General features: G+C 33.8%; 1 protein-coding gene across 11 annotated transcripts in view; it reads right to left on the bottom strand.

The window, feature by feature from the left end:
- The window catches only part of LOC105202434 (dystrophin, isoforms A/C/F/G/H), a 508,516-nt gene that overhangs the window by 451,627 nt on the left and 33,798 nt on the right, over nucleotides 1–23,091 (bottom strand). For 10 of the 11 annotated variants that reach the window (XM_039451747.1, XM_039451745.1, XM_039451744.1 and 7 more), the window contains 15 exons: nucleotides 22,247–22,549; nucleotides 22,023–22,166; nucleotides 21,775–21,945; nucleotides 21,438–21,620; nucleotides 21,255–21,371; nucleotides 21,037–21,156; nucleotides 18,682–20,169; nucleotides 18,327–18,551; nucleotides 17,720–18,235; nucleotides 16,942–17,579; nucleotides 16,295–16,442; nucleotides 15,468–15,581; nucleotides 15,198–15,374; nucleotides 14,996–15,103; nucleotides 13,911–14,007 (listed from right to left, as the gene is read on the bottom strand). In XM_039451747.1, coding sequence (XP_039307681.1) covers nucleotides 13,911–14,007; nucleotides 14,996–15,103; nucleotides 15,198–15,374; nucleotides 15,468–15,581; nucleotides 16,295–16,442; nucleotides 16,942–17,579; nucleotides 17,720–18,235; nucleotides 18,327–18,551; nucleotides 18,682–20,169; nucleotides 21,037–21,156; nucleotides 21,255–21,371; nucleotides 21,438–21,620; nucleotides 21,775–21,945; nucleotides 22,023–22,166; nucleotides 22,247–22,549 — 4,549 coding nt within the window. The remainder of the gene's footprint in view (nucleotides 1–13,910; nucleotides 14,008–14,995; nucleotides 15,104–15,197; nucleotides 15,375–15,467; nucleotides 15,582–16,294; nucleotides 16,443–16,941; nucleotides 17,580–17,719; nucleotides 18,236–18,326; nucleotides 18,552–18,681; nucleotides 20,170–21,036; nucleotides 21,157–21,254; nucleotides 21,372–21,437; nucleotides 21,621–21,774; nucleotides 21,946–22,022; nucleotides 22,167–22,246; nucleotides 22,550–23,091) is intronic. The other variant, XM_039451751.1, reaches the window with a different exon arrangement.

Below are 23,091 nucleotides of genomic sequence, written 5' to 3'. Positions count from 1 at the left end.
TCGGAGATATTTCTACATTTCAATGCGTTATTTCAGTACTATTACTGAAAATAGAATAATGTGAAATATTATTTTTATTTCACACATTTATAATTTACGACAAAAATTTTGACTCGAGCAGATGCAAGCGTACTAATTTTAGAGATTGCTAAAGAGTCAAAAGGAAAATACTTCTTTGCGTAATTGACTTCTGAAAGAAAAATAATACAAACGAAAGTAAAATAGAAAAGAAAAATAATTATTTTTAAGAAGAAAGACAAAGAACTCCGGACGCGATCGTTCGTAATAATGAGAGACATTTAAGACGTCGCAAAATATTCGAGTCCGCCGCCGTTATTAATAAACGCGCCAAATAAATGGAATTAATATTCCCGTTCAAATAGCCGAATGTGGAATGAGTTTCTCGTACTTAAGAATTCATGGTGTGCTGAGCACGCGATTCGTCGAGAGAGGATTTCGCCCGTCCGATAGAGAACCGACGACGAGAAATAATAGAGGGTCAGCTGCGCGCAGCGGGGATGTCATCAGCAGTCGCGACATAAAAAGCTACCTCTCCCATACAGCATCGTCGTGCAATTAGCACGACGTCATATAGTACAATCCCGGCGTCAGCGTGCGACACAACAGCCACCAACATTTCTCATTTGCCTCCGTATCCTGAGTCACATGGCGGAAAATTTTTATCCATTTAACACGACGTACGGTAAGCGCGACGCGATCTCGGATGCGCATATCGATTTTGTAGCTAAACAGATAGCGACCGTAGAAGTGCAAAAATAATCATGCAGAAATAGAAGCTGATCTTCGCGGCAGCGCTCGTTTAGAACGCGCTTTTAACAAATAACGAAACGTGGAATATTCATACAAAAACATCGATAGGATCGTCTTCGATTTATTCGGTCGCGACATTACAATTAAATATATGTATATACAAGCGTTGATTATTATCAATGCTAATTATTGATTACAGTTTATATGTCCTAACAAAAATACTAAAAAAGAAATTAAAAAGAAAAAGATCTTATACGGAACAGTTTTAAAAACCCATTTTTTTTCAAATCTCTGAAAAAAAATTCTAATTTTTTTCTGAAAAAAAAAAGTCTTTTTGCGAAAAATTGTTGTTTTTGATGTGTAAATGATACGCTACCTAATATTTAATGTGCCTCATATTAATGTGATTCAGGTTAGTATACTCATTTTTGTTAAAATTTTTATTCTTCCGTTTTCTCTGTTACAGATTGGAATATGACGAGCTACGGACTCGAAAATAAGTGTGGTGAGCAAGAATTAAAAAATTATATGCCATAAAACAGAGTGACTTTGGTGCTTAGTGAGGTGGCTATGGTACAATATTTTTCAATATTAAATTTCATAGCATACTCATATTTATTGCTGTCACGAGAAACGCTGATCCAAAGTTAATAAATTACCGTTTTTCCGTAACAACAGTAATTAGTCCGCTATGAAATTTTTTAATTTTAAAAAGTGTTGCATTAAAATCACTCTTTTTATAAAGTATTTTGATAACATTATATTATATTTATCCATAATGTATTCATTGTAATTCTTTGAAAATAATTGCTTAAAATCTCAGCACAAAAGTCTAAGAGAGATCATAAAGATATTTCTTAGATGTCTTTTGGGCATCTTTACAACATCTTTCAGACTTTCATGCTGTGTGAGTTATAACATATTAACCTTATCTAACTTCAGTTAAATATACGCAAGTTTCTTTAGAAAACAAAGCAATTTTACACGTGAATTTTTCCAATCAATTTTTCCACGCTCGGAAAAAAACCGAAAAAATCCACGAAAAAATTGAAAAAGCCGGTTTTCTCCGAATCTTTAAAACTATATAAAGATACATATATGCGTTCGTTGAAAATTGGACTTCCCTTATAAAAAAATCAAAGTGATTCGTATTAATTAAAAATGCCCGACGCAGAAAGAGAAACAGATGCAGAAATGTACTAACGGCCTGTTTAATTAATAAAAAGTAAATGCATATTTGATTTGCGCACAATTGTCACCAAATATATTGTTTAAAGTAAATTCTTTTCAGAATCGCTGTAGTTTTCACGGTTGTCATCACGGTTTACAATGGATTCAGCTAATCAGCGTGAATGCGACTAATCGGCATCAGCGTGAACACGGCTAATCCGCTTCCACTCAATACGACGAAATATCGTGTCCGATCCCACGAAAGCTCACAGTCCTAATCCGCTTTACAACCGTGAATACGCGATCTACACTCGAATGAAATACGTGCCGCACTCCATACGTATCGCTCAACTGTGCATCAGTATCTGTTAGCTATCCACGTAACGTTACGGTCTTTTGTAGAAGAAACGTGTGCACATCCTTTTCGATCTTCCGCAAGTTTCACTCTCAATTGTAACGTCATTCAATACACGACAAGCGAGACAAATTTTATCTTAATAACAATCAATAATAATAATCAACAAATTTAATTTTAATAATATTCAATACTTTAACATATAAATTTTCCATTAATATAAAAAATACTTTCTAAATCTGAATCAGTGAAATCTACAGTGCTACACACTTAAACGTCTTTTTACACAAAAACGTATCGTGCAAAAAAATCGTGTAAAAATTAAATTTGTAAAATTATACAAAAATTGTGTCAAAGTAACGCAAACTATACAAAAAACAATTCAAAAAGAAATACATCTACTGAAAACATTTTATTTAATAAACACATAACAGAAAAACTGATGTGTTAAGAAATTTTTTTTAATATTTTTAAAAAATCATCAACAATCAAAAATCAAAAATTATGAAAAATTATCATTGCTTTGTATTTTAGCTTTGTATTATATAAATTTGTTGTGAATAAAACATGTTAAAAATACCGTGTAAATGTAAATAAAATTTGTTTATAAACTCGTGTAGCTGTGAATTGTGTAAATAAAATAGCGTGCAAAAAGTGATACAAGTTTTTACCTACGACTGTGATCATCAGTGATTATTCACTGTCTTTCAGTGATTTCGATTAAGAGAAGAATATTTTCTAACTAGAATTAGTGTACTATCATTAAAAAACAGTGCATATAATTGCTAACAATAAGTGCTATATAATTATGAGTATACTACTAAAATCAGATTATCAGTGAATAATACACTACTTCCAATTTAGAGAGTACAATAATTTTCAGATAATGTATAATCAAATAATATTTCGCTATAAAAACGATGCAAATTGCAATATTCAACAAAATTTAGTATATATTTCTAACAATATATTTTGTCTTTCTTTATCAGAATATTATATTTTCAAAAGTATATTTTATTTCTATAAACACTCGGTTGAACAAACCATACAAAACAGACTAAACTTTCAACATTTTTCTGCGATTATGAGTGAAACAGACAAATTCTATTCCCAAAGAGAAAAGCAGAGAGCGGAAGGGAGTGAGAGAAAGTTCGGGGCATCGAGCAAAATGCGTGGATTCAGTCGGATATTACGCGTTTGTGGTAATACCAACGAAGAATGGATCTATAAGCGTGGCTCCGCAAAGATATGAGAAGGGTAGCGCGAACTGACGGCCCATCCACTCCGTGAGCTCTTCGGGGAGTCATAAAAAAAGCAGCCAGCCACCTAGATTTTCTCACTGATCGATTATTTGCAAGAGGGGATCGCTCCACGGCTCAAAATTCAAACTTCCGGGATTTTGCGTCCGCAGAAGTTTTATACGTACTGATAACAACGTGACACGGCATAGATTAATAACACAGTCGAGACACATGTATTGACTTTAATCACTTAGATGACTTCAAGAAAATCTTGCGTGAAGTTTTTGTTTGGCATGATTATTGCGATAAAAACAATCTCCTTCTTTGTTTTTTTCTTCAATCGGAAATCAATACGAAAAAAATAGCAAACTGCTGCAAGTTATTCAGTTTGAGAGAAGATACTGTTTGACCAACCATTTATGCACAATAGTTAAAATTTTACATAATTTACATTGTGCATTAAATATTGTAGATCTCGTACACCTCTTCAAATAAAAATCACATTTTTCATCAATTTTTGTAAATTGCGCAATCTTTAATGCATAAATAGTTACAAATTATTGTTAAATTCGTAATGTCAAATTCTACCCAATTTAAGTTTTTTGTTTTTAAATTATTTTAAAATAATAATTTAATAATTTATTATTTTGACACACACATAGAAATTAAAAATAGCAAAATATTATTTAATTCAAAGAATTGGTTTAAATTTAATTTCTTTAATATTTGACAGTGTATACTAGTATTTTTATATAAAAATATAATTTATTCACCTGTCATAAAAGAACGTCGTTTAAAAATATCTTTAGCATTTAAATTTTAAGCTCGCCCCTTTCCCATCTACAAACCAATTACCGGCAAATTCCCCTTTTAATTATTTCATAGTTAGAAGAGAATCTACCAATTACCTAAGGTACAAACAAGTAGGTACCGAAGTACGCGGTAATTAATTACTAATTATACGCGATGTTTCGTAGATTGCAGTTCTGAAATCAATTTAGCGACTCTTATGTTATACAGAACTCGAAATCTTAAAGATACCGAAATGTAATCATATGCAAAGTGTGTCGCGTAACATAAAATTTAATCGCATATTAAAACACACGTTGAGTTTATCGTTATAGTAAGGGATATAATTAACCTTTCGCAAGACACGCGGATAAAAGTCAAAAGTTCAGTCACATGGGATCAACAAGACTCTGAAATAAAAATCCAGGTTCTGTGTAAGTGCAATATTATTTTTTTTTTCTTTTTACTGGTATACGGAGGTACAGCGCTGACGCTATGTTTTTTTAAAAGATTTTACGCTTTAATTGCAGGACCTGAGGTCCAGCAAACTCCACGTGATTTGTTAAAGGTTAAATAGCGTTACAAAAATATAGTTAAAAAATAAAGTATATACCATACTCTAAAAAAAGTATAAGTATTCCTCTGCTTACAACTACTTCGACTTATATATTTTTTCAAAATTATTTTCAGATTTTAAATCGGCATATTATCGACTACGATGAAATAAAATTACAACGAAACTGATTAAGTATTTATTAACCAGTAATCCTCTAAGTAAAGTGATTTTACAATACTAAATATTGTATCAAAAATTATATTTTTAAGAAGAAATAATATTGTCTTTAATCACATTGACATTAATCTGCATTTAAGATAATATTAATTTTAATTTTATAAGATATTAATATTAATTTTATAATAGGAAATATTATACCAATTGTAAAAATCAATATATTTTTTGAAATTTGTTTTGTCATTTCCTAAACAGAGGTCTATAATTGTTTTTAGTAATAAAATTGTTATTTTACATAAATGTTTTATTTATACAAAATATAAATGCCATTCGACTTACGATTAAAATCTAGTAATTTAATATTATCGTAAATAGAGAGATGCTTGTATATCATACTACATGAGCTCGTGTAAAAAAATCCCGATTTATTAAATTTTCATTATACATTTACAACCATTTTTTGTTATAAATCATGCAATTTATAACAAAAATGTATGCATAATGTTTCTTTTTCTACATTGCGTGTAATTTTATTTTTTTTATGAGGAAAAATATTTCGTTCTTAAGAATATTATATGCTAAAACTAATTTCCTCTTTCACGTGCGCTTTAATACTTGTCCATTTATCTCTGATACGCTTTAATACATGACCGAGTCACGCAAAGCACCGCTGTGATTTCCGTTTACACGGGAATTCGCTCGATCTGCGTAAAGTAATTTTTTACACCGGCGACAGCCCGGAATCAGAATGGACGGATTATACCTTAGAGTGGTTGCGTCAATTAAAGGATAATCACGCGGTGTTAACTGTACGTGTCGTGAGGCGCACGCATGCACCACACAGAGACAATAAATCCACCCGTCTCCACACGTGTGCGACTCGTCGCGGTTACGACGAGAGGTGGTGCAAACTTGTGTCGGACAAAGTCCGATTTTATCTCGGTACGTTAACGTTACCGGAGGTTCAGTGAGGGTGAGAGCGAGCGGCGGCGCGGGGGATGAACGGTGGAAATGGTGAACAAGAGAAATGGGCGACGGCAACGCTTGAGCTATCTTGCGTCTGGCAATGCTCTACCACGACTACATTAGTCGGCTTATCCGCTCATTATGTGGACCGACGATCGCACCCCCGCATCACCGCCGACTGCACCCGGCCCGTGTCTCATCAGGGATCAAGACCCGCCATCCTTACTTCCTGAGGTTTCGCGGTGATGTCAACGACGAATGGCACGGAACAGTGAGTTTACGCGCGTATGTGTGTGACTAGCGTACTATTTCATGGAAACTCATTAATTATTGAGTTTTATCTTTATTTTCAATAATTCTATAGTTCCTGAGAGATGAAATAGTTCTGTACCATTAAAGTGAAAAGATGCCTTAGGACGAAGTGAGACGCTAAGTTTACGCAGCGCGTTCCGCTTTGCTCCGCAAAAGTTTCCGTCATAGGTTCTTGAACCTAATAAGTTCTGTTAAATTTTAAAAGATTTATAGTTTTACATGAATTTTAGAAAGAGTTCTGGCAATAAACATTGTTCTTTTAAATTGTTAAATAACTTTTATCGTAAAAACATCATTTTCATGGGAACAAGAGTGAGAATGCAGATCGGTTTTCGAAAGTTCTATGCAGGGTCAACAAACTCAAAGAACAGTCAAGAGTTTTCAGTTCTGCATTTACCAGTGCACCACTATCATTGGAAATATAATATTTACTCTCATAAAAATTGAAAAATTTCGACTTTTACCGATCTTAATTAATTTTCTTGTTTCGTATTATCCTAATTAGTGCTTACTTATTCTGGATGTGCAAAGTTGATACCCTTATGGTACGAAATCGTAGTTCTCTTAAAAGTTCTGAATTATCAAAAAAAAAAAAAAAAAGAGTTCTTGATAGTTTTTACAAATAGTTCTGCCCATTATAATAAAGAAAATAAATTTTGAAAAATGATGATGCTAACTTCATACCCAACACTAGCACCGAATAATTCTGAATAACTAATTTGATGTCTTTTAATGAATACTAGAGTTCTCGATATAAAAAAACTTGTTTGATTAAGAAAAAATAAAAGAAATAAAAAAATGTATGTCAATATCATTTTCTTTATATAACTTTTGAGAATTCAATCCTAATTTTTTTTACTTTTTCAGGCAGAACTATTTCTACAATGTATCGAGCTCTAGAACTCGTCGAAAAGAATCTATGTATGTGCTATTCAGAACTATTCGGATTTGACACATACAATTTTTTATTTCTTTTTTTATATATAATTGTGCAGCATATAATTATGCACAGTATATGTATAATTGTGCAGCTCTGAGAGTTGTTAGTCCTTTTCACACTAAATTTTTTTTAGTGTAAATACATCTTGCTCGATGCAAATTATTTATTAAATAATTAATAATGTTAACAGACAAAACTTTTTGAAAGGTGATCAAATACACTCAGAACTATTTTCTTCTCCTTCGCGTGCCTACATATGGTTATCAGCGTGTAAGTGTGATCTGCATATACACAACAAATCCTATATGTAATAAGTACATATTTACATGTATAAAATTACACATTTATATACATAATTCAATTTTTTATGCAAAAAAATAACACGTATTGCATAAAAAATACTTTTTTACATTTAAGTACACGGCTTACTGTGTATAATATAATCCATATTGAATGTGGAAATGTGTAAGTTTAAATGATTTAAATATGTAAAAGTACACGCATAAAATATCTTTACGTATTTAAATCTTTTTGAAATATTTAGATCTTTTTACATGAGTTTAACATACAAATTTCACTCTAACTTCAAGTGTGTAAGTTTTACATACTAGATTGCAATGTATAATACAGTTTTCGTCTATTCCGAACAGCCTATTAGAAGAAACTTTCGTAGACGGAATTGCTCTCGGTGGTTTGCCTTTGCCTTCCGAGAGGCGAACACTTCTAAATCGATTTAGAGTTATATTGTTCTGGGTAGATTTGAACTCAGATGGCATAGAAAGCAAACTCGCAACTCTTTATGTCACATCACCACACTTCAGAATTATACGAGAAATATTTTATAATTCACAGTATTCTCGAAAACTAATTTGCATCTCTCTTTCCCATAAAAACGACTTTTTGATCAAATTTATTAGAAAATAAAAAAAAAACAATATTTATCGCTAGAATTCTTTTTAAAACTCATATAGAATTATAGATATTTTAAAATCCAATAAGAACTATGACGAAAACTTTCGAAGTACAAAATGAGAGTGACGTTTTCTTTTTCTTTAATAACCAAAATAGTTTGTTTCATTTATCAGAAATTATTAAAAATAAAGCTAGAACTTTCAATAATTAATGAATTTTCACAAAATGATACACCAGCTTTACACACACTTCATGAATTATTTAAACGTTGAAATTATTAATACGCGATAAAAGAAGCCACAGGCTGAATGATTAAAAAAGAAAATGCTCTATTATTTATTTTGTGACATTTCAATGAGATTCATGTCACGATATTCAACGAAAGATGTGTTTCGTTTGCTTAACTTTGTTATTTTTTTTCTTTTCATTATTTACAAAGCTTCTATAGCAGAATATTTTTCATTCCTATTTTTTCAACTATTTGCAATTATAAACATATGGAATTTTAACTAATTTTGCAAATAGTATCCCACATAAACAAAAAAATATCTTTTAGATTTCTAAAAAATATTTTGCATGTCTTACATTTTTCAAAAAGTTTCAAAAAAATCTTTTTTAGGTTTAAAAGATATCTTGTACAATATTTTAATATCACTCAGATACCTGAAGATGTCTTGAAAATTAAAAATCTGAAAAACATCTTATGTGACAAGAGTATCTTAACAATATCTTTTATAAGATGTTTTTCAGATATCTATAAATATATTTTAAAAATTTTACAAAATTTTCTCCACGGTTGGCAAATTAATATATCACTTTACATACAAATTTTATAAAATAAATAAAAAAAATCTAAAACAAATTTCCACCAAAGTTTCTCAAAATTTTTCATATAAGTTTTCAGATTTTTTAATGTAAATTTCAGAATTTTTCAGTTTCCGTATAATTTTAAAACTTTTTAAAAAACTTCTCAGATTTTTTATAATTTATATGAATCTTAGAACATTTTATAATTCACATAATAAAAAATATTGTAAAAAATGTATATTTTCTCAATATTTTTAAAAAGCGTTCCAATTTATATATTAAAAAAAAAAAAATGTTCACCAGAAATGTCACACTAGTTTTCGCTACGTAATTCGGGATCAACGCATCGAAACTGCGTCGATCGCAGTCGCCGCGAATTAAACGGGCCGCGGAGAATGTGAAATGAGTGAATTTCGTATATTTATTCACCCGATGCACCGCCGCATTCTCATCTCGTCGATTGTCGTCGATTGTCACGTCGTTCCGGGCGATCGCTCACTTGCACACGTCGCACACGCGCGTCGCAAATGGGCCGCACAAACGCCAATCATCTCGAATTAATTAACGCGGGGCGATCATCGGTTCCCGACACTTATTGCGCCCGCGAATAAACACGAGGAAACACGGCCACGATTTCCTCGTCGTACCTCCGGTATACTCGCGACTTTCGATTTTACGTGCAACGCGTACGAAAAAGTATGAAAATAAAGCGACAACGTCACACCGATTCGACAGAAGTCACGCCGTTTCGCGTTGAAAAACAAAAAAGCATTTAATTTGCTTTATTTCACCGAAAAATAAAAGACGGATTAGCTGAAGAAGAATTGTTAGACATTTTACAAGTTGTTAAAAATGACCACATACCTCATCTTTTTACACCGGCAGGTTAGGATATCTCCGCAAACTTGATACATTTTCGGGGCCGCATTCGTAATCAGCACAATCAGAAACAACATGATCGTTTACTTGGCCAAAATGATATCGACAATGTTATCATCGTGCATCGCGATTTACGCGAGAGATTGATTCGGCACGCTCAATGCCCGACAGATCACCATCCGACCCGATCAAAAACGCGGGATTTCCTAACCGGAGCATCGCGACACGGCGCTTCAAAGCACTGCTACTAATCGTAAGGTCTCGTTACTACGTGAGTCAAGTGAGGATGAGATATAGAATCCCATCCCTATATAAAATTTTAAATTGAGCTATGCTTACGATTTTTTCGTCAGTTCGTGAGAGACGCGGTTGTATACAGTCGTGTTCATTATAGTTGCAACACTTTTTCTTTGATGGTTTTTGGAATGTAGACTTGCTCATCGAGCGGAGAACGTAATTGGTTCTTATGTGTGACTCCAACCAATTACGTTCGCCGCTCCATTAGCAAGTCTACATTCCAAAAACCATCGAAGAAAAACTGTCGCAACTATGCAATGAATACCACTTGTACATCTAGACCTCGGAAAGCACGTCACCCGCGACTGTTGGCATACCTGGCGAAAAGAGAGCCAAGTGTGCGTACGCACACTTCAAATTTTTCCTATCCTAACAACTTTTGCGCGATTTATTGAACCGTCTTGTCGCAATTTATGCGAGCGCAATGGGAACAAGGCGCAAATATACTGAAACGTAATAACTGAAACGGGCGGATAAACACTAAATACAAATAAATTGACTCACCGTTCGCCGCTGGTCACTCCGTCCATCGTCCAGCTCCGTCTCGGCCGCAGCTCTCGAACATTCGAGATTCAAGATCCTCCTCACGACGATTCGTCTTGATTTACACTTGTCACGAACACGCAACCCTTCGTTTTCGGCACTCTCGGAACACTCCCGGTACTCGCGCGCGTTGAAAACTCGAGATACGAAGCAACGGAGAAGATGCGAAACACGGTTGAACGCGACACGACTTCGCTCTATGCATCGTATCCGATACAAGTCGACACGATGCGACGCATATTGACACGAACGCCCGACATCACTTCGCTTTCGACACTCCACGGCAGTCTCGAAACACTCGCTCGCGTCAAAATCTCATACGAGACGACGAGGATGCGAGTTGAATAGCGCTACGACGCGCCGCGACCTTCCGCCATCCTGCCTAACCGACCATCTGCTGCTACTGCGTAGCGACGTGCCTGGCGCGTGATCACGCTCACGCGCCTGCGCGTCGCTGCGCTGCTCTACCACCGCTACGCAGTAGCAGCAGACGGTCGGTTAGGCAGGACGGCGGAAGATCGCGGCGCGTCGTAGCGCATTTCAACTCACATCCTCGTCGTTCCGTACGAGTTTTTGACGCCAACGAGTGTTTCGAGAGTGCCGTGGAGTGTCGAAAGCGAAGTGGTGTCGGGTGTTCGTGCCAACATCCGTCGTATCGGATACGATGCATGGTGCGAAGTCGCATTCAATCATGTTTTGCAACTTCTCCCTTTCTTTGTATCTCGAGTTTTCGACGAACGTGAGTACCGGGATTGTCGAAAGCGAAGTATCACGCGTTCGTGACAAGTGTAAATCAAGACGCATCGTCGTGAGGAGCTTTATATATGTTCTGTGGTGAGGAGGACGGATCTTGGACGGACTTGAACGTTCGACAGCTACGGCCGAGCCAGAGCTGAACGGAGCGATCGGCGGCGAACGGTGAGTCAACTGTTTATTCGCTCCTATTTCAGTATTCGCGCTTCGTCTCAATTGCGCTCACATAAATCGCGACAAGACGTCAAAAGGATAGGAAAAATTTGAAGTTCGTGTACGCACATTCGGCACTTCGTTCGCCAGGTGTACCAACAGTCACGGGTGACGTGATTCCGAGGTCTAAAGGCCGCGACACAAGCTTTTGCATAACTGCATAATCGTATGCATAAGGAAGTTGATTGGTTCGTTAGCACATGCATAAGGAAATGGACCAATCAATTTCGTTATGCATACGGTTATGCAGTTATGCAAAAGCCTGTGTCACGGCCTTTACCTGTAAATACATACGAGTACACATTAATCTATTGTTTTGATCAACGTAGTAAACTAGTTGTTGTACTTATCCCGCGTCCACTTCGCGTCGCTCGTTCTCGCGCCAAAATCGTTACGTATTTCGTGCCATCTCTTTTCGAGGCAGGAAAATCCCCCGCAGGCAAGGAAATCGATTATATCTAGTCATTAATTAGTACTCGATCGCCATTAATTAGCGCGTGATGGCCGTTAATCGGGTCTCACGACGTTCGAAACCCTCGAGATATTCCGTCGCGTCGCCCTGAATCGTGATGTACGTCAAGACGCTCCATTTATCAAGACATTTATCGCGTTTCACTGAGCCGCACACTGGGAACGTCGAGTGAGCTTTCAGAGGGGATTCAATGACATTTACATCGTTTCACGACTCACGGGCGCTCGATTTTGGGATTAGCGTATCGCGCGCGTGCGTTGGTGTGAAGTTGCCGCGAACGATGGAAGTTTTTCTACGTCTAGCAATCGTCTCAGCGCTCCTAACAAATGTCGCAAGTATCGTTATGATGAACGATGAGTGCGCCGCCGCATGTTTCGCATTGCTCGTTTGTTTATCCGGAGTGCGTCAATAAGCGTGAGGTGCGGAGGGGACAAAGTGGCGAGCTATCATTCGCATCCGCGTTAATTAGCGCGCGGCGTCGTAATTAGCGATTTTCTGGGCAAATCCATATTTAGAGGTTCGAGGAACAATCCGCGGGAAGAACGATGTCGACGATATCGACGGTAAGTTTTTTTTTTTTTATATTCGGGATTAATCTCTGTTGCGGCGATAATTACGTTCTGGCACCCGTTCTATTCCCTTATGCCGTCTCATTTCGATTTAAATATACGATAACGAAAGAAATACTTGGATGAGTTGTATTTGTGTCTATTGAAGTTCAGTTTGAGCAATGCTGTCGATTCAACAATTTTTAAAATACGGTGCGGAAAAGCAGTGTCCGAGTGCACCAACCAATCGAATAACAACGGCGACAAAGGAGAAAGAACTGGTCCAGTCGTTGAAAAGACTGCACTTAACGCGGTGGATATATATCGCTCTGCAGGATGGGGTGGAAGTGAAATGTGGCCGCGCTTAGCGGACCGGCTAAACGTACTATTTATTGTTCAGTTTCCTTCCGAGATCCCGCGTCGTCCGTAAGGACACATATTTACCAACCAACAGCCAGAATTGGTTCCATTCATACTAAATACTTAACGCGATAGACAATACTAATGCCCTTGTAAACTTGGTAATATGTTAACGCACATATAAATCATTAAAAAAAATTTAAGTACCTGAATCGAATAAAGTCCACTTGATTTTATTTTTTAAACACTCTTCAAGAATATTGAAAAATAATTTAAGTGAGAATAAAATCCTTATTTCTCACAATCACTCATCAAATTAAAATATATCTTCCATATAAAATATTTGTAAAGAAAAAATTTTATTTACCTCTAGCATGCTCATGAATCTAACACAATTATCTTATGAATGTAATAAATATAATTATCCTCTTTTTGCTTTATACATCCTGCATTAGCGAATAGAATAGCGAAAAGAAATATTTAATCTATAAATTACCATTTCAAATAATGGTACAATTGTTGAGCTTAAAAATGCACATGGTCGGAGAGAATAATGCAGTTTCACAAGCATGCTGCACCGTGACTCTTTTAAATATTGAATTTTCTTATTCTCTGCAGAAAGTGCAGTCTAAAAAGTTCATGAAAGTTTATTTTATATATATTTAGAAAAAGAGAAAATTGTGTTTTTTTATTGAAAAACACAAAAAATTCTATTTTATAAATATATACATATACATCTGTGAACTAGTAATAATTTATAAAAATGCCACTTTTTTGAAAAGCAGAAAATGCTACAAACATAAAAAGAACTTAGTTTTAAGCGATATGAATGCACACAATTTATCTTACCTTTTGATGTAGTCCCAGCAGAAGTTATGGCTAACGCTTCATTTTCGCCATAACACTTCACGAACTGCCAGTCTTCTCTTAATTTCTTCAGCTTCTCCTATTAAACATACATATAATATTAAATAAAATCCACTTAGGTCTCTCCGTATAAGAATATCCATACACGCGTGACATTATGTTAAATACTGATTTTAAACTTACATCAGTACGTAACAATAAACTTATGTACATTAACGCACAAAAAAAATCTTAACGTAACCTACATATCATTATATCGCAATTTTTTCTTTGTGTATTAACACAAGTTTATTTTTATGTGCAGAATCAAGTTTAAAATCAGTACTTAACATAACTTCTTGTACAGAGAGCCTTAAACTATCTATAATTCATGTTAGAAGTTAAGATAATATCTTATTTATAATTTATAATTTTATATTGTGCAACACGAAAAACAATTGAGAGAAAGAATACATATAAAATAAAATATACACAAACGTCATACATTTACATACATACAGGATGTCTGATAATTATTAATACAACAATCGTGAAAAGATAGTAGAGTGAACTAAACTGAACAGAAAAATCGTGTACCATTTTGCGATTTTTGCAATAGTTAATGAGAAAATGATTTATAAAGATCCACAAATCAGTATAATGATTGTGCGAAAAAGATCAGTATTTATGGTTATTAAACGCGCAGTAAGACAGTGGAAGAAACGCTCTGTGAACAATAATGTAGGTACCTGAGCATAGCCTTACCACACTGTCTTGTCGCGCGCCAAGAAACAGTAAACGTTGAACTGTCTATTGCTAAATCTCATGGACGCATGCTGATATTCGAAAAATTAACTTATCTCGTTAACTATTGCCAAAATTCGCAAAATAATGCAAAATTTTTTGGTTTAGTTTAATCCACTCTACTTATTTACTTAAAATACATATATAAAAATACACTACATAATCAATTATAAAATAGGAATGCGTCTTATTTCAATATAAAAATTATAGTTTAAAGTGAGCTTAAGATAAAAGTGCATTTTAGTGATAGCAATCTATTGAAAACTGAATATACTTTTACATACCTGCAGTTCAATAGAAACCGGTTGCTTTGCTGATTCACACTCTTTTTCCAGATTAGTGTAGTTTTCTAAGACATCTTTTACTTCCATTTCGCGATCTTCGACTTTAGACTGAAAAATATAATTAATCGAAAATTATAAGATGCCACCTCTTTTGACGCCTCAAGATGACGCCTTTTCTAATTATGCAAATTATGTAACTTACCATAATATTTTTAATTACTTCATTGCGCTCGTGCTGCGGCAGATCTTGAGAAATACTCAATCGGGTTCGCGTTTCCATAACCCACGCCATAACGGCATCCAAGGTACAGATGTATTTTCTAAGCGAAGCAAGCTTGCATTCCACGTATTCACGGTGACTCGAAAGACTTGCATTAGCCTGAATAAATATAATAAATGCAAAAGTAGTTATATCGACTTATAAAAATTTTAAAGATTACGATATTAAAGTTTATATAAATAAAACCAATACCTTATCCATATCTGTGAGAAGTTTGTTGCTCTCATCTTCTTCTCTGGGAACGTTATGTTGACTTACTAAGGTTTGCAAAGTTCTTTTCCGAGATAGAAGTTCTTCTTCTCTCGCCTATTTAATAAATTGCAAATATTTCATTAGATCTCAATTAAAGAAATGTGATTTATTGCCTATTTAAAAAAATTTTGATATGTACGCTAAAGAAGGCGTAATGTAGGAGAATTACAATTTTATATCATGAGTACTTTTAATGTTAATTCATTATCTATTGAAATAAGATAATTTAAAAATGAATATATAGTCTATCTATACTAGGAAGCTGTTTGAAAGTGAGAGTTCAATGCTATTTATATCCTGGCACGATTCGGCATGTGCAGTCATGAAATGTGAAGATATTATTAGGACAAGTTTCAGTTTATTTGATTATGCTGCGCCAGGCTGTAGCCCATGGGAACTGAATATCTCAGAGAGAATAATTCCGTTACTTATCCAAGTCGCATCTAAACAGTGCGCTCTAAAGAGTATTTATTAATAATATGTATTTTTTAATATTATATATTCGTATGTATAATATTATTTTGAAAGTATAAGTGATTTCGTGTAATAGTGAGCTGTATGAAAAGTGACTGTGTTTTTATATGGACATAGAGTTATAATGACAATATTGCCATTTATTTAAAAGTGGAAAATGTTTGAATATTTCAAGAATAAAAATATAGAGAATAAAATTGTGCCAATAAAAAATTGTGCTTTGATGAATTCTATTAAAATAATAAAAAAATAAACTTAAAACAAAAATGCAAAATTGTTACGTTTAAACTCACCTTAATTAATGATAGTCGGATCGATAATGAGGTTTCGTCCGAAGGATTTGCTGCTGATACTAATAGAGTAGTCACTTGTTCTATGATATTATACGCCGTTTCCAAAATCCTGCCGTCGTTATTCACTTTTCTCTCCATGGCGAAATTCCTTAAATAATGCATATTTATTCATAAAGCATATAAACAGAGCATATTTTAAAATCTATTAACAATATTTCATAAATACAACAAATTACTGAAATTATCGTAATCAAAATTATAATATCTATTATTATTTTACTCTCATGACAATGTAATTTACAAGAGAACTGGAAGATGTTCGTTTATTCTGAGGTTATTCTGAGTTGACTGACTTCACTACAGCAGCACTGGCAAATCACAACTGAAATAGCTCAATGTGCTGGGTCGAGCTTTCCTCGCAATACATGCTTGTCTACATTAGCAAGTCATAATTTCATAATTCATAATTTTACGTCGTAAGCAATAACTTGTAATTATGATTACTTGTAATCACTTGTAATCATGTGTAATTATGAAACATCGTATATTTATTTAAAATGTCGGAATAATAAAAAAGTGAGTGCAAACTTCCATAAATAATTTTGATTCCATATTCTAAAATGTTGAAAATAACATCGATATCTTACTTTTCTTTTCGCACATTTATTTCGGCCACTAATTTGTGCCAGCGGTGCTTAATATTTTCAATCATACTCTGCAATTCCATTACATCTTCAGTGGAAGCCCGGCTGGATATGTCTGTACTCGCTGCATTGATATTATTTAATGTCCGTTGCATTCTAGAAACTTCTTGTTCCAGTTCGAAAGTTTTTGTTTTATTTGCTTTAGAATGGCTGAAGACGTTACATTTCTTTAAAGCATCTTCCATTTTATCCAACCACTCTGAAAACGTCCGGCATGTGTTATGAAGTTCTCTCCATTTTTCGTAACATTTAATCCATCGGTTATGTCTTTCCATATAACTCTGACTAACGCTTGTCCATTCATTTTGCAACTTCTCACTTAAATGTTTTATTTGTTCAGCTTGCTCTTTTTTGGCTTGCCGCGTGACGCTTTCGCAAACATAATTTGCTTCGTCAATGCTTGGTTTTAAAATACTTAAAGCGTTGTTAATTTTTTTCAAACATTCTTCTTGGCTTGTAAATAATTCGTAGTCTTTGCCATTCAATGGCACAGAATTTAAAGATCGCGATACAGTCGCTATTGCTTCTCTCAGTTTGCTGATGCGCGCGATAAACTCTTGTGAATTAACGCCACTAGTGTCCTGAAAAAATAAAACAATATAAATAATCATCATAAATTTTTCAATGAATTTAAAATGTAATTGTCAATAGTCATTTATTACAATATACAATATTTAAAACAATAATTTATTATAATATATTTTAGTATATTGACACATACCAATTCTACTTTCTTGTCAGTTACATGTTTGTCCTTGTCTTTGCTACCACTAAATCTCTTGAACTGTGAACTAACTTTTTGCCAGTTGCTATTAATATTATATCGTACTGATTCCGAATAGCCAACATTTAATTTCTTCAACTCTGCTGCTAACTCATTCAGTTTGTGTATTTGTACTTGTTTTGCATCAAATTCTTCTGTGAATGATTCCAATTGGCCTTCATAATTATTAGCCTGTTCAAGCTTCAATGGTACATCTCTAAACCAGTCTTCAAATTCCGCTATTATGTTATTATATTGTCGCAGAACTTCTTCTGCCTTTTGCGCTTGTTTTCTGCGCGTTTCAATTTCCGCCATGACTTGATGCCACTTGCTTCTCAGTTTATCTTGATGTTCGTTTTTTATTTTTTCTGCCCGTGCAGGATCAGCCATATGTATCGTCATAACTAAACCGTCTCCTTTGCTGATTAAAGCTGCTGCGTCTGGGGCAAGGGTACTAATCTCACTTTTCAGTATCTGTAACATAAAAAGATTACAATCAATAAATATGATTTTATACATCAATAAATTTAGATAAACAATAACAATTTAAATAAATCATACAAACCTCTAGTCGCTTAGTAGGATCTTTTTCGTTAGAGATACCACTGATACTCATCAACATAACGTCCATCCTGCATAGCATCATTTGTGCTAACTGTTCAAATTCCAAAATATTTTTCTCTAATGCTGTTCGAGAGATACCCGTCGGATTTTTAAATAATGCTTTCTCATGAACAACTTTTGTTTCCATTTTATGCTGCATAAATGGCCGAGATTTTTCAACTTTTATCTGAAAAAGAAACAAAAATATATCATGTAAAACACGATACCGAAGAATTTTTATAATCAAGTCTGTATAAACGAGAATAAATAACAGACTGGTGGACATGAATGCCGCATCTATGCGACACGCATGTTACCTTGTCCAAGAGGTGCTCAACATGCTCTCCTAAATTAGTATCTTCTCCATCTGAACTGGAACTACCAACATCAATTTCTGTATCGTCCGAAAATATTAATGCATCATCCGTTTCTTTGTCACTGCCGTAAAAGCTTTCGCAATCTTCCAACGTGTCATCTTTTGACAGATTCTTCATACGTCTCATCAATGGTGACTTCTTATACAAATTTTCTTCTTCGCTACAACTCGCATTACTAATGTTTTCACGTATTACAGAATGTGCAATGCTTTTTCCAGGCATCATTTCCTTTTGATTACTTTTGTCTTCTTGGATCGCTACTGACATTTGTGCTGCAACGTATTTTGCTTGCTTACTGGTTCGTATATCAGATTTTTCAATTTCTCCGTTATCATCTAATATAAGATACTCTGCCACGCTCTCTGTATCTTTCCACGAGGACGTTATTCTAGGCGATTTATTTGATCTTTCTTGTAATTGTTGATCTATGATCTTACTACGTTCAACATTTGGAAGTCCCGCTGCGTCAACCTCTTCGTTTCTTAATGATGTATTGCTGGAAAGCGTTGTACTTTTATTTGAATCGGTAACATTTTCCTGATCAGTGTCTAAATCTAACTTTAGTATGAGTCTTTTAATATTTCGCGCAGGAGGTTCGACCGGTGCTTTTTTCTTTAAAATTGGCACAATTTCTTTTTTCTTGACAACCTGCTCAGAAGTACCAGAAGGTATTTTTCCTTTAACTTCTTTGTCTTCAGTGTCAGTATCAATGGATTCGGCTTCTGTCTCAGTATCTTCAACAATCTCTACCCTTTCAACTACTTGCGGCATCAATCCAACACTCACGTTAGCACTCGGCAAGATCACATGATCTTCGGGAGACGCTATTGATTTTACAATTTCCATTTCTTTCACTTCTACAATTCGAAATGGATTTTGCTGTGCGCAAGCTGCGCCAAAAGTGTTCGTTTCCGTTGCCGTCAAGGTATTGCTAGATACCTGAGAAAATAATTTGCTATTTTTAGCCAGAAAGAATTCTTCCTCATCAGCCATATGCACATCTGTATCGGAACAAGGTGAAGACAGATCGTCGTCAACCTGAACAACTTGCGGTTGAGAAGTTTGAACAACATCGGGCACAGAACTCATGTCTAACTTTCGTCTAACAGTTCTACTAACATCCACAGTTCTAGTTTTCACTTTTTCCGACTTAGCGGAAGACTTTCTGCTTCGATGAGGCACATCAATGGGCGAGCTTTCAGGCGTATTAACAACAGCACACTGATTATCATCAAAGGCAGGATTGAAATATCCTATGCCGTAAATCGCTTGATTCTCATCTATTAATTTTTTTTCTTTTTTGGCAGGATGTGCTGAAGTTTGTTCCAGCTGTTTAGATAATTTATTGCGTCCGTAATTGTCTCTCCCCTTAGAAGTTTCTGCTTTACTTTTTATTAACAAATTGTCTGTGATTTTGTGGATCCATTCCTGTGAAAATATGATAGGTGACAGATACTTCAATGGACAATTGACAGTTAATGGAAAGAGCATGTTAATAGTGGAACAATATTAAGCATGGTCTAATGAAAGTGACGATGCGGTTCACTGTGCATATAAAGCTGAATTTTTCGTGTATATCCATCACCAATGCAAAAAATGCACTATCACTCTGCACTATCACTCAATTAGATTCTTCTAGCTTTGCAATCCGTTCTCTAAGTTCTCCGTGAAAAGTAGGTTCTATACAAGGGGAGAGACAATACCATAAAACAATCAAAACATGAATTCTTCCATCTACCAAAATATTACTTATTTTTGTGCCAGTAATTACATTATATACAGAGATAGAGCCACCTCTTGGACTGAATCTAGATATTCCATACTAGCGAGAAGTGTAAAAATAATATAAATTACATATTATTTTAATGCAATCAAAAATTGCTCGAAAACAAAAAATATAATATTAATTATGATATATAATCACTTATTAAAATATGTATAGCTCCATTTAAATCCTGCTGCAAAAAAAGAATGGGATATGACATTTTTGATGTTAGAAATTTTAATTTAAAAAAATAATATTTAATGGTAAAATTGATATTTAAAATAAATTAGTAATATTTCTGCATGTTTTGGAATATAAAATTAAATCCTTATGTATTAATGAAGATGTTTTATGTGATAGAGATATACGTAATGGTACTAACAAGCACAAGCATTACATATACCAGTTGTTAAAGTATAAAAGCAAAGAATAAGCCATGAGCGAATAAGCAATGAATGATAAAATTGACTTTAGAAAAAAGATAATAGAAAAACAAATTTTAATTTTTAAAACAAGAATTAGATACATACTTGTATTCTGTTAGAGATGGCTTCCCATTTTTCACATATTTCAGCTACTTGGGGATAAAACGTATAACGTTGAAGCTGATTAATTTTCGGTTTTGCTTCTATCATTTCACTTTGCACAGCCTAATAACGAGACAAAAACGTTTAAAATAAATACCATTCTTTATACATATACACACTGTCTTATGTATATTTAATATCACATGCCAATATTTCAGTACCTTGCACTGTTCAAAGTGATGTTCTGTAAGTTGATCGATCGGAACAGCATCCAATTTATTTAATTTCTCTTCAACTTGTAAGAGCCATGCATTTATTTCGTCGACATTAGGTTCATCCTTTTACAAAAAATAAAATATGTACATTTACATAATATTCAGATATATTAGATAAAAGATATTTACCTCTGATCCTTGACAGAGTCGTAATCTTTTTTCTGTGTTAGCTAATCTTATAATTACGTCAGACATTTTTTCTTTAAGTTGTTCGAGATACATGGAATCGCATAATTTTGAGAATTGATTTTGCGATACAAATAGTTTGTCTCTTATAACATTAAGACGCGGGATTACTTCAGTCAAGGTCTCCTGTAAATAATGACACAATTTAAATTTCATGACTTTTTTATGTAAAGATATTCATGATTCAATTCAGTAAAAACACGATTAATTCTCAATATTGTTTACATTTATATCTGGAATATAATATATTCAAGACTTGAAATGAGGTTTATATACTTACTCGTACATATATTGCATTCACCGGTAGGTCAGGCATATTTTTTTGCGTATCTAATTCTTTATTTATACTCTCAACAGACATATTAACATACGCCATATTTTTATGCATATCGCGTGACAAGTCTAACGCTGATTCTAATATGGATTTGAATTCCGTTATATGAAGACCAAGCTGCAACAAATTAAAAAATTTGAATTGTTCTTTTGATATATTATATTTTTTTCTAATATGAATAAAAATTTAGATACCTTATTATATAATTCCTTTAACATATCAATTCGCTTTGAAAATTTGTCAGACTCAGGAACAGCTTTATCTTCAACTAATTTTCTTCCAGTCACGATTATACATTCAATTTCACCTTTAATCTCACTTAAAGTTTGATAAAAGCGCTGTAGAACAATGATTATTAATGTGCATTAGTTTATTAAATTATGTAATATACGAATATAAACGTATAGCCTAATATTACCAGACAATGTTTTAATTGACCCTCGATGACTTCAGGATCTTCAGACGATAATTCTAGCAAACACGTTGCTTCTTCTATACCCCTGAGTTCTCGTAAAGCTCTCGATAATCTAGGTTCTATATTAGTCGGACAACGAAAGCGTTGAAACTTTCTTTGCACTTTGGCATACTTCTGTTCAATCAGAGACATTTGTTCTTGGAGTCGAAGTGCTGCTTCTTGTTTACCAGAAGCTTTGTACGATTCAATTTGTGATGCCATTTCCTCGAGTGTAGCACGCTGTTGTTCCAACTCTTCCATTAATTTCTGTGGCCATGATACATAATTATGTATAAAATAAATAATATCTATTACTTTATTATCTTATATATCATACTACTTCATGATATGCCATATGCATTAGCAAAATTTTACATCCTTTTTATGATATAATTTGTTAGCAAAATCTATATAAAAGATGCAGATTTATACCTACATTCATTCGATCATGCTATTTCCAAAATATACGTAAACAATAAAAAAAGGATTGATATCTTCTAATAGTTCTAATCATAACTGTTCGTGTTAATATGTTGCTATTTCACAAGAATTTTTATATTGGTTAATATTTCTCATAACTCATCGGTAATATAACAAAGATATGTCAAAAGATATTATTTCGTGATTGTGGTTTCTTAAAAATTAAACATTGACATTAAACATTAAACTTTTAAATCACAATTATTAATGAGCAACAAAATCACAATATTACTATCCTAATATCTCTAGATTATTTCTTTAATATGATAGGATTATCGCATCAGTCAATGAACAAATAAGAAGTTTAAATAATGAATAAATAAATAAAA

This window comes from Solenopsis invicta, chromosome 7 (genome assembly GCF_016802725.1).
Source record: "Solenopsis invicta isolate M01_SB chromosome 7, UNIL_Sinv_3.0, whole genome shotgun sequence".
Taxonomy (NCBI): Eukaryota; Metazoa; Arthropoda; class Insecta; order Hymenoptera; family Formicidae; genus Solenopsis; species Solenopsis invicta.
The sequence above is the reverse complement of the archived record's forward strand: the minus strand, read 5'-3'. Positions and strand labels throughout refer to the sequence as shown.